General features: G+C 30.4%; 1 protein-coding gene across 1 annotated transcript; it reads right to left on the bottom strand.

The window, feature by feature from the left end:
- Nucleotides 1-325: 325 nt before the first annotated feature.
- On the bottom strand, nt 326-15,085 carry Csn1s1 (casein alpha s1). The gene is made up of 22 exons (XM_076864031.1): nt 15,048-15,085; nt 13,634-13,698; nt 12,683-12,715; nt 12,273-12,293; nt 11,676-11,714; nt 11,261-11,281; nt 10,879-10,902; nt 10,754-10,795; nt 10,243-10,266; nt 9,506-9,529; nt 8,339-8,371; nt 7,526-7,549; nt 7,380-7,424; nt 6,515-6,556; nt 5,631-5,648; nt 5,511-5,552; nt 5,180-5,221; nt 4,263-4,289; nt 3,097-3,120; nt 2,118-2,269; nt 1,456-1,498; nt 326-702 (listed from the first exon to the last, which is right to left on the bottom strand). Coding segments are annotated over exons 2-21 (729 nt in total). The 5' UTR covers nt 13,685-13,698; nt 15,048-15,085; the 3' UTR covers nt 326-702; nt 1,456-1,497.
- Nucleotides 15,086-17,614: the final 2,529 nt, after the last annotated feature.

Genomic DNA, 17,614 nt, shown 5'->3' with positions numbered 1-17,614 from the left:
TGGCATAAATAAATTGCATAACCTGGTTGTTCAAATGCCCAGTTTGCCATAACTGCCACAGTGCTATTCCTTTCTGCAACTGTAACTATGTCCATATGAAAGATACTGTATAAAAGTTGACATTAAATGAAATATCTTGGACCTGGTTTACAAATGCCTTTCATAATACTCCAGCATGAGTCAGAGGTGAATATTTTTTAAAATCTTCATTAAATATGATTGAGAGTGTCATAAAAATCAGCAAAAACAAAATGTCACATGCATGAAGATTCTTGACAGGATTATAAAAATTCTTGCTAAAAGGAATAATGACAGAAAACATGGATTGTGCCTTAAATTGTAATTTATTGAAAAGAAGAAAGAGAAAATCTCAGGGACTGCAGACAATTATTGGAAATGATGCCACTTGCAGAAGAAAAAATTCAAAAACTTTTAAAACAAAATTTCCATCATAGCAACTTAGTAAAGACTGTAATATTCTCTGATTAGTTACCCTCCATATTGTCATGACTCAATTGGAATTTGGACAATAAACTGTTTAGAAAAACTTAAGGAAAGGCTGATATTGCTATCTAAGATGACTCAAGAAAGATTGCCCTAAAAACAGCATTTTCTATTCTAAAATAGCAGCCAAAGCTTTTGGATCAGTTGGTTTCACATAGTAGACAGGAGAAATTCAGAGAATGGAATTCTCAGTCACATCTGTGAATAGAAATAGAAATATAAGGTTAGTTATAAGATTAGTTATATTGAATAATTTTGTGAATAAGAAAAATTTCTATGATATAATACATTTTACTCTTCATATTACATCAGATAACAATGTTATTTTTATTTTTGTATTACTGACTACATATTCATAGCTCTTAATTGTAAGAATTGAAGAAAATTTATTACTAAGTAGTACTACTATCTTTTGTAGTATCATAGAATGTATGACAAGATGATTCGAAGATACTGCTTCCATATGGTTCAGAATTTTATCATTTTCCTTCATGTGACCCATTAGAAGGAAAGATTCTACCCATTGGAAAGGGAACACACACACACTCACAGACACACACACACATACACACACACACACACACACACACACACACACACATTAGAGTCTCTGGTATAGTATATGAAGGCTTTCAAAACACATCTGTGGACCTTTTCAACTTTAGTTAAAAGGAAAACATTTGAATCCACTCTATGACTTGCTATGGATTTCTATCACAGTGATCATTAAGAATAGAATCCCACTATGGTGTTTACCAGTTTCAAAGACAAAAACATCCATGGAAAATTAGTAGCATCCACACCATACTTGTATAGGAATTTCCAATATGGGTTATATTTGTTAAAATTAGATGCTTTTAGGTTGTTATTTAAATAAATTATCACTATAAAAAAATCTTTCAAATGGAAGTAGGATCAAGGGTTGGTTAAATATGTAGCTTCCAAACTTACCAATTTCCATAATTGTGGAGTCCTGAGAATTGACTTAATTCTTCTGGAAAAAAATTGTTAAAATCATATAATGAAGGCAATCAACAATAAAATTCTACTAAAAAAGTGACTACTACTTATCCACATATTTTCCCATCAGTACACTTAACAAAGAATATTACATTTGATCATCTTTAAGATTATAAAAAATAAGCACTATCAAATAAGTTCAAATAAGCAAAAATGGTCAAGTCTTGAATTTAGCAAAACTGGATGCCTAAATCTGTGCCCTTACTTCTACATAGCATTTTTATACTTAGCATATATTTAACTAAAAGAAAAGCATTTAGCATTAGTAAAACTGACAGGAGGATGATGTTGATTTTCATGTCAGAAGTCTTCATATTTTTGATTTGGGGAGTTTTTTTTCCCCTACCTTCATTAGAATGAGCTTTTCTCCCAGAATGGATAAAACATTGCCTCCATATGATACTAAGAAATGGATATGAGCCCCAGATGCCAGAAAGCATTGGCAATATTCTATTTCAGGTAATGCTAGTACTATGCATTAAGTATTTATTTGCAATGTTCATTCTATGTCTTTCCTCATGAAATGTTCTCTAAGCTATATTCTTTTCTTTCCTATAGTGGAACACCAAAATTGGTAATTTTACTGAACTTACCACCACACTGGCATAACAGTTTTTTCAACATTCTCAGAGGCAATGGGTCCAAAGATGGGTAAGAAGGGTAGGAGAGGAATGTCCTGCATTTGTAGAGGATGGTACCAAGCAGCAAAGGGATAGGTGTTAAGCTGGTAGAACTGTTGGAGAGGCTAGAGAGAAAGACAATTGAAAAGCAATTGTGCATTAGCAATGGTTGCTTTGAAACTCTGAAAAATTGAATCATTTCATCACTGCTTTAAGGTCTCTATTCAATGTTGAACTCTAAGAATCTGCAATATTCACATAAGTCCAATTACCAGAAGAAAGTAGTAGCATGAATTTTCTTGTTACTTAGTTTATAAACTCAGGGCATTCACCAGTAAGGTTTTTGTTTTATTTTGTCTTTGAGATCTACACATTAATTTTCCTTTAAGACGCTGAGGTAAGAATAAAGGTCTCGCACACAGGGTCAACACAGCAGACTTTCAGTAATGCCAGACACAGGAAAAATATATTTCAGTAATTGTTAGAATAATGTTGTTCCTAAAACTAGAGTTCAGGGACCAAAACATCATTTTTTCTTTCTGAATAGCTGCCTCTGTTGATTCATTATGGCATTTCATTTAATTGTTTCTATGCTAATACACATAATTGTCTACACATTTAGGTGAAAGATATGTTTACTTTGATAGAATTAGAAAAAAAGCAGAATTCATTTCATATTTTGCTGGGAACACCTATACAAAATTAAAGCAAATATGACCTCTGAATTTCATGCTTATAATCTCAGTGGTTTAAGAACCAGAGGCAGGAGGATTAAAGCCAGCCTCAGCAACTTAGTGAAGCCCTAAGCAAATCAGTGAGACCCTGTCTCAAAATTAAAATGTGAGAAAGGGCTGGGGATGTGGCTTAGTGGTTAAGCACTCCTGGGTTCAATTCCCAGTACAAAAAAATATATTTAGATAAAATAAATTTAAATATAATAAAGTCAACTCACCTCAACATAGAACTGGGCCTGTTCCTTAACAGAGGGAGAAAAAGTCAGTTTTGTGATTTACATCCAATTGAACACAATGAGAGACAAAATCATTGCTACCAAAAACCATCATTAAGAAGAAAAAAGCACATATACAGTTACCACCCTCTTGTTTTAAAGAATCACATGGAAAGTTGTAACCAATACACTCTTTGGCACTCAAACAAAGTGAATAATTGCTTTCATTTTGCTTTTACTTTGCTCAGTGAATGTGATCGGAGTATTTCAGAAGGAATTGAGGATAAAATTTGATGCACATTTAAGAATCATTATCATAAAATCAATTGATAACTTCAAACTTTCGAATCTTAGGGAACAGTTATCCCCGAATCATATTCAAGTAGAAAAAAACTCCATGACTTTCTTACATGCTTTTTGTTAACATGTCATAAAATATATAAATTAAACCTTCAAAGGCCCAGAGTCATTGAGTTGAATGCACAGCTACTACTGTTAAAAGCACGCGCGCACGCGCTCGTGCACACACACACACACACACACACACACACACACAACATTGAAACAACAGGATATGGGAGTTTGGGGGAAGGGATTGAATAGAGAGACATACATCAATTTTCCCACAAATAAGAAACCAAGGATCAAAGAGGATACACAATGTGTTCAATGTCATATAATTAGAAGATGTCAGAATTGAGATTTAAAACCAAGTGTTTTCACTACACAGTACAAAAAATAAAAGTTCAAATCTGGACAAAGGCAAAATCTCAATTTGATATTGAATAGACTGAAGCTATCGTCACTCAGGGATGGACAAAGAATTATACTTTCATTGTTCTTTGTTAAAATTGATCTCCTATAGCAATGTTAGAAATAATACTGAAGAGACAAACACTGGTCTGTATATAAGAAGTATTTCTAAATCACTAGTTAATGGTTCAGTGGTACACACATTTTTATCTTTTTCTTTTTTTCCTACTATTGGTTCTGGGTTTGAACCTAGGGTTTTGTAGATGGTAGGCAAGTGCTCTATCACTGACCTCAAGTATAGACCCCATTCGGTGTTTTTGTTTTTGAACTGACTGCTCATGTATTTGGAGCAGTATTCACACACACACACACACAAATACATACACACACATGCATGCATAGAAACATTGATTTACCTCATTTGCAACTCTCATGGGCTGTCTCTGGAAAGAAAAAGAAAGTTGCCTTTTAAGAATGAATAAAGCTTCAAAGACTGAAGAAACAACTTATTTGAAATATTTTTTTAAATGTTAGAGATTTGGTAAATAACATTAATTTTGCCAATTGCATTTTGATTATGTAGAGCCAATTTTTCTTCTAAGACACATAAAAAATCCTCAGTCGTCTTTCAAAGTTTATGAAATGGTGAGTACTGGTTTGAGGGCCCCATGAATGCTATGAAACTGACCGAGTTATTCATAGAATATAAGCTGTTATGGCAACACCTGTTTCAGAGTAACTGGCTATTACCTTGATGAAATTAGAAGCCCCAAGAACTCTGTGGAATCAATGGTAGGTATGGGAGGGGAAGAAACAGTGTCTATTCTGTGTTAGTGACAAATCACTTCACAGATGAGAAAATAGAGGATCAGAGTATTTTGACAGAGATAATGTGTCAAGATAAATTCTAGCAAATCTAGTAAATCTCCAATATGTGCTGCTTTCAGGAGAAAAATTTTAACTGAATGTGAGATTTATAAATACGTTATTTTAAAAATCAGACAAATTTATGAATGTAAAACTATAAAACTAAGGAACATGTTCAAAAATAAATTAATGTAACCCTGGAGATGAATACTTTACATTGCTCATCACTACAAATGTATTGCCTTTATCAGCTGAGAGACACACAGCTGCAAGCAGTTCCCATTCCAAAGAACAGTGACTAGTAGTTCTTGTCACTCAGATTAATTAACATTATATGATTTGAATAGTAGGAAATGAAAAAAAATGTTTGAGAAGAAAGAATTTCTTCAAGAGTGGAAGGCTATTTAAAAGCAAACATATTTAAACTTATCAGTATATGATTATCTCATATTAAGGGAAATATTACCTCTAGGATTTGGTTGTGTACATTCATCCTGCGAAATTGCTCCTGTATAAAATGGAATACATTTACTCAAACATCTTCTGGTAGGACACATTAATTTTACAATGCACCAGGACATAGTCTATCATAGAATTATAAAAAACCACCAAAATATTTTTTAATTATAAAAATAGCTAAAAGCCAAACTCATTATGGTTTGGAAAAATAAAGAATGTATAAGGTTGATTCTCTGGGAGAAAAATAACCTGTCAACTGTCCAAGACTATATTTTGCATTGCTGGTTATTATTATTATATATATATTTAACATTGGCAAATTTAAAAGAAAATATTACCATATTTGGGTAGTAGACCATTCTCTCTCTTGGAATGTATTTCTGTTTATTAAAAAAGCATATGCTATAAAAAATGTGAAAGGAACACTAATATATTTTAGATATAATAAGTAATCTTACCTGGGCATGGACCACATTCTAAGGAAAAAAAAACAAGTTGTTTCTTTTAGAATAGTCATTCTGTTTATGAGTAACCAACATTTACTAGGTCATCTACATTCACTCAAAGACTATTTCAAGTACTGGGGCACAACTATGAAATACTATAAAATTGTGAGCAAGACTAGTGTAGTTCAAGAAATGTGGATTGGATAGCCTAATGCTAGTGCAGTTAAGGTACTAAAATATATTATTCAGTTAATTTTTGAGAAGAGTAATGATGAATTCTTATAGTATATTGATATATTTAAATTTACTTGGATTTTATTTTAAACATGAGCAACTTAAAAACTGAAACTGGAGTAACAATTTAGGTCCAAATTAAATCCATTATTGACTTTCATCTTTCTCAATTGGTAATAGAAGCAAATGTGAAAAATGCAATTTTGCTAAACTGGGAACCAGTCTTTTCCCAACTGGAAAGTTTATTTGACATGTCTATGCTTTCACAGGTAAGCTATTTCATAGCTATGTGCATTTATGTGACATTTAATAAGCACTGAGTTTAGGGAAATAAACACCATGATAAATTCATGAATATAATGTATAATTATGGAGGCTACATAAGGATTTGACATAGAATGACATAAAAATAAATTTCTCCCTAGTTAGTAATTAAGGCTATGATATACAACTTGAATTCAGTCATAAATATAAAGAACAAGCTTTCCCAGTCAATATGTATACAGTTAGATAAATAATTTATTGATTATTAAAGGTCAAGACCTGAGTAAATAATTTCTTAGGAAAAGTGGAAACATATTAAAAGTATATCCAATTAAAATTTAATTTATTTTAACTCTAAAATAGGATATGATTTTGCATTATAATAAAGAAAATATTACCATCTGAGGTTGGTTGTATTTGATCAGTCTGAGAAGCTGTTCCTGTTTTAAAAGGAAATTTTTTTTTTCAATTTCTTGGATATCATGCAATCCAGACCCATCATTTTTAGGCAATGCACTTTCCCAGGGGTAAAGAAGAAGGAGCTATTAATCCTACTGAAAGGCTATTTCTACCACAAATAAATTGAACTAATTTAGTTGTTCCTTTTTTAAAGCATTAGAGAAACTACTTTCAAAATTTTTTAAAAAACTTATTACAATGAAGTCAAATATAAATCTGGATATCAGACAATTCTGCTTAGTTTGTCTTAAACCAGAATTATAAATAAAATGGGAAATATTTTTTTCTGACTGTGAAAAATCTTTGTCCAAATTAAATCAGAGTACTAGGTGAACCATGTTAATGGTATTTCTAACACTAGCTAATGCTTATTGAGTTTACTATTTGCCATGAATTATAATAATTGCTTTATATCATTTAGTATTTATTATTATCTCTGTCATTTTAAATATTTACGTCATAGACTTATGGTGAATAAGAAAACCATCTAATATTTCATGTAGATCTTCAAGTCAAACTCAAGTCTGACCAATTTGATAGGCTCCAACTTATATGTTTCATTATTCAGACTCAAAAGTTGACTATAAAATAATAAAAAAAACTCAACTGACAGAATTATATACTTGGGATAAGAAAATTGTTGGTTTTATTTTTCGTGGGGAATGAATAAACATCAAAAGTATAACAGACTACTTACTATGGATGAAATTCTAACAGATATTAAGGAGAAATAATTTATCAGTACAACATTCTTACTTATTCCTTGGCATTTGTGCTTTCAAAAAAAATTAAATGAAGTATTACCAGATTGTATTGGTTGAGCATGGCTTCCCTTGGAATGTGTTTCTGCTAAAAAAAAAAAAATATATATATTTTAAGTGAGTTTTTGACTTATCTTGAACAACAGAATTTTTGGGGAATATATTTCAAATTTAACAAACAAATCTCACCTTGGTGATATTGGGAACAACTTCCTTTAGAAAAATTAAAAAATAAATAAAATTTTAATACTATGACATTAGTTCACATTTTAGGGAATAATTCTAAAGTGATTTTAGCCCCACATTCCAGAAGGACTGAGATTATATCCAAGCTGTCTTTCCCTTTCTCACTGCTTTCACCAGTATGTTATGCAGAATGCTGGAAGGCGATGAAAAGTAAACATCTTACTGAGTTAAGAGAACCTCCCTGAACCTGTTGGGCTAGTTTTCTTTTTGTCTTATTTTATTTTGGGGGGATAAAATTCTTTTTCCAAAGTCAAATAAGGAACCTCGTTTTCAGCTATGTCCTCCATCTTTGTTCTCCACAAAGGGGCAAAGAGTGGACAGTAGTTGGAGGACTGCAGTATTGTATTAATCTACAATCAGATATTTATACACAGGATATAAAACAAAACACATCATTGGTTTAGGAGTATAATCATTGCTGGAAGTTTTAATGATTGAGTTCTAACTAAATCTGGGAAGGAAAAAGAAGAAAAAACAAGCACACTACAACAACAACAACAAAAATAAACAGGACATCACAGCTGGCCAGAAAGTATTGTTTGCCTAGAAATAAATCTGTAAATTTCTTTGACCAACAGTTGCTTTCTTACATTTTAAATTTTTGAGTTGATAATTACATATGAAAATTAGGATAATACCACATACCTAGTGCCTGATATAGTGAGACAATATAGGATACCTAAGTTCATACTAGCAACTTTACATAAATGTCTTCTAATTAATTGGGACTCTGAATTAATATCAAAATCATTTTACCTCTTCTGATGAACTGCTGCTGACCTCTTTCTGCTAAAAAAAAAAAAAAAAATAGCAATGTTATAACTCCACCTTGGATTTATATATTCAGAAGAAAAGTTAGTTCTATACCATCATAGGGATTGCTTATCCCTCAGAATATCAGAATTAAAATAAGATGTGTGAAAAGATTTAAGATCACACAGTAATGCATTTTTTGGGGGGGAGGGAATACTGTGGGGTGGGGAGGGGAAATTTAATAACTTTCCCAGGAACTTAAAAATCTTAAAAATGTTATATTTTACTTACTAAAACAAACATAGGTATATCATTGTACAGAATGCAAAATTTACATATCTTTTTATGATTAAAAATAAGGAAACCTTGAAAAAAAGGCCATAATGAGCTGGTTACTGGGTTGTACTTAATCTCATCTCATCTTGAAGCTGCTTTTATATGAATGAACCAGTATCACTAATTACAACAAACAATCTCAAGATAGAATTATAATTATATTAGGTTTTGAAAACATCCACCCTTTGAAATATTTTCTCTTTTTTCTAAATTAAGTATGTGTTTGTGTATGTGTGTGTGTGTGTGTGTGTATATATATATATATATATATATATATATATATATATATATATATATATATATAATTTTATTCCTAAAAATGTACTTTAAGGGATTGTGTATAATTCAATTGACTGTTCATCTCCAAGGAAATTTTATTAGCTATGGATAATAGACCAACAGGTATTTTCTCCCATGTTTTAGAGCATTGATAGCCCATTGATCATAGATAATTGCTTCAATAGATTCTTTCTGCCCAAGAAATAACTGCAACAGTGGGAAGAGTAAACTTTTGACCTGTTATAAGAACAGGGTTCTGTTGGAGTCTTATTTTTAAACTTCTGTACATGCTTTGCTTTTTACTGATCATTTTAGTAAAAAATGTTTTCACTGATTGTTATTTAAATGGCTTAAAGTCATTCTTCCGACTTTGTTTGGCATGACATGGTATGTTTTGGGACACAATACCTGTGTTAGAGAAGTTCAATAAGTCAAATAGTGCAAAATTCAATTTCTTATATTGTTTGAGGAGATAGCTTTCTAAAATGAAGTATACCTCACATGCTATGTTTGATATATAAGTGTATAGTTCATTAGAAAATGAGGGTGTCTTACCTCAGCATCTGCCATAATGTGTTCCTTGGGAAAAAAAAAAAGAGAGAGAGAGAGAATTAATTTAATTTTCATGACAAATAGTCAAATGCAAAATTACCAAATAAAATTGAGGACAAAGAGAATAGAAATTAGAGGCAATATCTGAAAGATATTTACTTATATGAAAAGATAAGTAAAACAAAAAGGCCTACCTACTTTGGCCTGAGCTAACTGAAGGATATACTTCCCTAATTTGCATTTTAGAGTTTAAGAAAAACCAAGTTGAATTCCTCCACCCTGTGGTAGTTCAGTACAAGATCAATACTAATAAGATAAAATTTTTCTTTAATCAGAGTAACTTTTTTTTAACTTAGTTACTAGAAATTAAGGAAAAGCACTGGATTAAAGATGATATCATAAATAAAAGCGCACCAGAGAAAAGGAGAGCACTGGTTCAATGGTATAGACATACTTGAGAAAGATGCATTTTCTTCCCTAGTATGTTGTCCTCAGTGGTCATGACCACAATAGCATAAAAAGTGGTGCCATTATCCACAGAACTTAAGTTCAAAATATTGCTGTTACTAATTCTAGCCAACACATGATACAGTACATCTTGTTTTCTTTGAATTAGAGATATTTGTCTCTTTTGTTTTAATAATTATTTGTGTACTTTGGGTAGGTATTTAAAGGAAACACTTGTTATGTGTTTCTTTTTCTCCTATTGGATTCCATGGTTTTTAAACAAAAGCTCTTACCTGAGAAAACTCATCTGTGTTTACCTGCCACAAAAAGACACTCAGTCAAAAAGATATGTTTTTAATTTCATAAATTTTAAATATTGTATGCTCTATCAATACTAAGTTAATTTTTAAAAGTAGAAGACAATTCAGATGTAAGAAAATCAATTTAAAAAAGAAAATTAGCTGTGACTATGTAAAATATTCTTGAGTTATAAATTGCTTTATATAATCCCTTTGATTAATTAAACATTCCTTCAACCTTGGGGATAATTGCAAACAATTGACTGGGTCATGATTGCCTTTACTTGTTTATTACTCATTCTTATTAATGCCTTGTCTTATCACAGAGAGATAAGAAAAGTTCTAGTTTTAGAACTTTCAACTAAATTCATTAGTCATTTTAATGAGTAACTTAAGATGTTCAAAGAAAGGGTAAGTAGCAGAGAGAAAAAAAAATTCCAAATAAATATTTTTCCTAATTCAAGATTATATAATTTTGCCACATTATTTTAAGAAAAACTGATACCTTGATTTCATCACTCTGTTTTTCTTTTAGAAGTTCTCTCTGCTAAAAATCAATGAAGTAGAGCTTATAAAACATTTAAAATGGCATATTTTAAAAATAGCTTAAATTTTATTAATGTATCTTACCCTGTTCAGTTCATTGACATATTCCTTATGAACACATGGATAGAAAGCAAGAGAGAAACAATACTAGTGAAAAAGGACATCAATTAATGAGAACCTATAAGAAAGTACCTCACATTATGATGACTTCATTTGCAAATGAAAAAAACAAATCATTGTTCATGAATCCTCTACTATTTCTCATTATATTATTGCTAACCATGTTTCTTTGCTATGCTTTCTTTGCTTAAGCTGTCAGTATGTAACTGCACATTTAAAATTTGTTCCACTCAGGTTTGTTATTTTTGCATTTCATTTTTTCTTAAGCACAACTTTGAGGTCTCTTGATGTTAATACTAGATTCCCTATTTCAATTCTGGAGTATTTCCTGGGGAGTCCTTCTTACCTCTCTGAGTTCTGGTGTAGTCTATCAAAAAAAAAAAAAAAAAGAATGATTATGTTAAAATTCGTTCAGACAAAGTTGGGTTATCCATCAAATTTTTAAAATAATCACCTTGAACTAAAATTTGAAATTCTTCTATTTAACAACTCAGTTACAAAATTATAGAAAATTACAACACATATGGAATATTACCAAAAGTGAAGAAATATTCCATTGACTATGGAAATCACACATTTCCATGTAGGTCATGTAAAGCACATTACAAGTGTTTTAAATAGAAACACAATTTAGGTATGAATCAAAATTTATTTCAGCTCTTTAGTGAAATTTTGAATTGGTCAATTCAAGTGATAAAAGTATTTTTAAAAGTGAAAGTAATTTTCTTAGCAAAGTGTTTGTATTTTAACATAATACTTACCTCAACAAGTCTGTGAAGCTTTCTTTCTTTAAGAATTTCCTATAGAAATTAAATTGTGAATTATAAAAGTGATACACAATTTCATGCATTAAAACATTACATGGCAACCCATTAATATGTGAAAAAAAGATAAGCATACAAAAAAAAATGAACATTTTACTTCCATTTGAACACAAGTGCTCCATTTAATTTGACAAACCAGTAGATTTCTTAGAGGAAAAAAAATCAACAGTTTTGTTTGTGTTTTGTGCAATGCAGGATATTGTAGCCAGGGCCTTACACATATTAGATAAGTATTCTACCACTAAGTCACAACCTGAGCCCCTGTATTTTCGTTTAATGTAATTTTTAATCTAAAGGAAACACCTTAAATGACTTCTTCACTAGGTCTATAGATTTAATAAGTCCACATTTACCAAATATCTAAAGAAGATATTGGATAGAGATTTCATCAAAATAGAATTGAGGGGGAGTAATTCAGATACTTGAGTATTTAAAGGTAAAAATAAAATTAAAATGAAGAAAACATTCAATACTTTTTATGGCTAACTGAAAGGGGTAAGGGAAGAGGTATCTTTGAATATACAAATGGCTTACCTCACTGCTGTCTACTTGATTCTGCAAAAAATAGCAAAAATAATAAATGAGACTTGTTCAGTTACTGGAGAGAGTGGATGCCTCTTGTAGTAGGGCATGAAAAAGGAAATTAGTTCAAAATTTTGTGTTAAATGAGACTAAATTATACATCAAATATTTGAGTTCATGTAAAAGAGGTAGAAGCAAGAATACATTAGACTGAATCATGTTAACATTCTGGTTAATTAACTATTTCTCTTAAATAATTATAAGATTTTTATTAGTTCAAAAGTTTATATATATGCATGTCCTCTCAACTCTTTAAGAAGTTGTATGAGAATAAATAATATTGTATCTGTCAGTAGTTGAACTGAAGAAAGGAGACTTCAGTAAAAAAGCATAGTGCCATGATTACAGTGAAGTCTACTTACTTGGAAGAGTTCTGGTTGTCTAAGAGGAAATTTCTGTGGAAAAAAAAAATGCAAGAATTGTAATGCACAAACAAAAATTAATAAAAATGACAATAATGACACAACAACACATGTAATATTATGAATTTTAACATTGCTGTTTAAGAAAAGTGCTTAATTTAATAGAAAAAACTGTCAGAGATCAAGTTTTGCTGAGAGCAAGGAGAAAAAAATCAGAATTATTTTACTAACAAGCTAATTAATCATTTCCTTTTTCAGAATATGGCAAAGAATTGAGAAAACTATTAAAAATTCTGAACTACTTATATTGCATATAAAATCACATTCTAAATGTCATTTTAAAGCATTATACAAACTCAGGGACAAAATCGATGCTTTTCTAGTCTTTAAATTTTATTTCTATCATCAAATGTTTTAACACTTTATCTCAATCTGCATTTTGACTGTGGAAATCAAAACTTATGGTTAGTTAAATGGTGTCATAAACAAATGCCTTTGTTTGGAATAACTGTACTGTATCTCTTGAGGAAAAATATGACACAAACCGTATCAAAAGAGGGTACATCTGATTCCAAAGGTAGGATACAATGGAACATGTGATTTTATGTTATATTTGGTAAAGAAATATTGAATACCTATTAACATCCTCCTTTTATGCTGTTTATTATGTTATGTGATACCTTATTCCTTTTCTTACTTTTTAATTTTAATTATTATTGTATGGTGCTTATATTTCAGCTCAGACATTTAATTTGGAGTTAAGACTTTGGATAAACTACATATGAAGATCAAAATGTGAAGCATTATGATATTTCTAACGTCAATACTTTAAGATCTAGTCAGAGTTAATCCCATGCTTTAAGATGATCATTCTCAGTGTCTCATGTTTGATGAGTTCCAGTTCAACCCTAACAAGAATGTAGAACCTTCTTAATTTTCCATTGTACTTACAGGCCTGGCAAGAGCAGCAGCCACAAGGCAGGTGAGGATGAGAAGCTTCATGGTTGCCAAGGCCTCTAAGAGGAAGAGAGAGAAGAAAGAAAAAATTAGGTCTTACATTAATGAATTTTGTTCCATGAAAACAAACTTGTTTTACAACATAAGGGCAAATTATGATAAAATAAGTGTATTTGAAAAGTGGTATTTGTGTAAAATTTACTCCAAGTAAAAATGTATTGGTTTTGTTATCTTTATTCTTTTATATTATTTAGATATACAGTTTCTTACCAATACTTTATTATTAATGCTTTAAAACACTTCATAATATAGTGATATGGTTTCCTTAGAGGAATAAGGAAGCATCAAGAGTTAAATAGAATTTAATAAAAAGCTTTCTTCTTAGATTATCATATTTGCTGAAGTGGGAAAAATATTAAAACACATTGAAAATTTGCATTTTTTTATCTGAAAAATTTTGAAAATATGTTTCTCTTTTAAATGTATTTGAGAGCATCCTGCTCCTTGAGTCTTTGTGAAAAAATGCTGTCAGTTCATTATGTAGAAAGCATTAAGTTCTATCAATTAATTTTTAGAAGGATCTAGTCATCACTTCATGTTTTGCTGCATTGCACATCTAACACATTAATATGTGAAGATGATTGAATTGGATAGATGATAAGATCTAGATGTCTTATCATGTTGAGTTCTAGAATTCTATCAAATTGAAAGAACTCCCAAAATACTGACATTCACACATCCTGAGGAAATGGATTCCAGAAACATTAGAGTGAAAAGTCAAATTACACATGCAATTTGTTCGTATCCTAGTCAAAAAACGACAGCTAGCATATCTTATACATACAAAGTAAAGAATATAAATGCTTTAAGAAAGACTTATTTTAAACTCCAATTTATTTACTATATGTCCATTTGTATTCTTATAAATGTGCAATTTTTATCATCTTTTTAAAAGTAATCATCAATATCTATAGTTTTACTGATACACATTATAGATTATTAACCAAATCATATGGAACAAAAATGTCTCAGTATTCTTTTCAAATGGTCTGTGCTAATTATCAAGGTCAGAAAATATTTTGCGTAGTGGTTTTCCATGTAATTGGAAATAAATTCAATTTTTATTACCTTAAGAGTCTATTGTTATTATGTATCTAGTTTTTCAATGTATATCTTCTCATTACAAAATTATCAGAAAATGATTTTTTTATAAAACTATATTGGTGTCGCACTTAAAGCTCTAAGATGACATCAATATTTGCATGTACATTTTTAAACTGCCATCATGTTATAAGAAGGTATTAATACTTTTGCAAACATAGAAAAGTTACAAGTATATCTTAAAAGAGTGGAAGAGAGATTAGATAGTGTGAAATCATAACAATTTTACCACATGTAGGTACAATACCTTGAACCCAAGAATGGGAAGAAGCAAGCTGGATTGATGATCAAGATGATGGCAGATGTGTTGGTTTCACAGCTATTTAAACTCAGGGATTAGTAAAATGCTAATTTTGTGGTTTTGGTTCAACCAATAGGCTGATTGAAATTCTAAAAATTTTCTCAAGTAGGAAATGAACTTTCTGCCTAATTCCTCTCCCAGGAAATTCTTAGAAAAGTTTTCAACAAGGGAATGATTCATGTGATGATAACAGATTATACCGGAAATGTGGTATTATTAAAAATTAAAATACAAAAAATTTGCAGAATTATGGTTATTATGTAGGAATATAATTTTATGTTGAAGGAACAATTGAAGAGACTAATGTGTGAATATAATTCCTTTTATATTTTTTGAAAAATCTAATTCCTATAAAGGAATTTCTTGAGACAAAAATGAGTCTTCATAAATTTTCAAATTTATTTATTTATTTGGTGGTACTTGGGGATTGAATCCAGTGGTGCTCTGCCTCTGAGACATCCCCTTTTACTTTTATTTTGAGACATAGTCACATTAAGTTAGCCAGGCTGACCTGAAACTTGCAATGCTCCTTCTGCAACCTCTCAAGTGGCTGAGAATACAGGCATGTACCAGATTATAAATTTTTGAATTTTAATAAGGTACTGGGCCATTAAATGTATTATTATTTATTTCTCCTTTTAAAAAATGCATTTTTCCTCTATTATTTGATTAATTTGATTAATTACTTTATAAAGTAACTTTTATTATATGTTCTCTGATCCTTTTCTCTAAAAAGGAAATATAACTTCCTTATAAATTTTGATATTTTAACTTCATTATAAGACTTGTTATTTGTTTTATTTTATGAATACAGTTTATGATAGTATCCACTCTTTTTTATCTTTTTCCATTGTTCAAATAAAATGAATTATCACTCAAAATTGCATTCATACTTCTAATTTTCCATCTATTAAAAAACAAATAAAGGGTAAAATATGAAACTCTCTCTCTTTAATCCCCATTTTTACTTCTAGAACTACCAAGGTACATTTTAGAAAAAAGTTGTATGCTGAAGAAACTAGCCATACATAGAATACATTTAAAAGAATTATTTTCATTGATTGTTACTTTGCTAGGACTAAAACCCATCATTTCAAATTATAAAAAATCATAATATCATTTATAACCTATTCACAGTCATCTCAGGAGCCCTTTTCTGTGTTAAATGAAACTTCAGAGTGATTCAGGATCCTCACAATGAGGATTGGAAGAGTTTGTGGATTTTCATGTTGAAGTTTCTTTAGAATAAACAAACTTTATATAGGGCAGAGGTATTGGAGGGGAAAGGAGGGGGCATGGGGATATTAATGATGGTGGAATGTGATGATCATTATTATCCAAAGTATAGGTATGAAGACACGAATTGGTGTTAATATACTGTGTATATAACCAGAGATATGAAAAATTGTGCTTTATATGTGTAATAAGAATTGTACTGCATTCTGCTGTCTTATAAAAATAAAAAATTAAAAAAATTGATAGTCTTTTTTTGACTGATTCACATTAATTTCAACAACTTACCGGTGTTTTTCTATTTGATTCACTTAAGGGGCTGACAACAAGCACCATCTGCTGCCTTAATACCCTGCTTTTATTTTGTGTTTGGTACGTACCCAGGATGGTTGGTTTATTTTACTCCCAGCTCAGAATCATGGACTTTGAAAATTTACTGTATCCTCATTGTTTATTCATTCATTTTTTATTCATATATCCTTTCAGAGAGGTGGAAAACCTGAACAAGGTATTTGGGTTATAAAAGTTGAATAAGAGAAAATACCCAGTCTAATGTTAGAGGGGAATTAACATGTAAGAAGCAAATAATTTTTATCAGTAACAAAAGGGCCTCCGGAGTACCTATGAACAGCTGAGACTAGACAAGGCCTCTTAGATGGATTTTTTAATAAAAAGTCACATATAAAAGGGTGACAGATTTTTAAAAATGTCTTATCTGCATCATATGACAAACCACCTCTTAGAGAATTTATATCTACTCATGTATTTAAAATCCAGGTTTCTCTATCCTTATCCCATAACTTCGTCTGAGTTGAGTGTTGAACAAGACTAATTAAATCTGTGTGATTTTTTTTAAACAGCTGTAATTGTACAATATAACTGATCATTATAATTTGTAAAAACCTAGTTTTGTACATTCAATGTTGATTTGTGAAAGCCTGCAAGATTTTTACTAAGATGTAGTTGCTTTATCTTAATAATTTTCTATTTGTTTTTATCATTCAAAGTTGATCAGTTCCAACCATTAACAAAGCTCAAACTTGAAGCATATATTTAAGTCATTTGTGACCAGCTGAGCCTTTTTTCTATGACTAAAGAAAAATAAAATTATTACCGAAGTGTCAATATCAATTTCCTGGTGAATTAGGTCATATTTAGGCTGAACATATGATTAGTCAACAATGAATGCTTTTTATAATGAAACATTGGCTTTTATTAATTATAACTGAGCAATGAACATAAATCAGAAAAACAAGGCCATGATCACCTTTAGTCTTAAC

Source organism: Callospermophilus lateralis, chromosome 8 (assembly GCF_048772815.1).
Source record: "Callospermophilus lateralis isolate mCalLat2 chromosome 8, mCalLat2.hap1, whole genome shotgun sequence".
NCBI lineage: Eukaryota > Metazoa > Chordata > Mammalia > Rodentia > Sciuridae > Callospermophilus > Callospermophilus lateralis.
The sequence above is the reverse complement of the archived record's forward strand: the minus strand, read 5'-3'. Positions and strand labels throughout refer to the sequence as shown.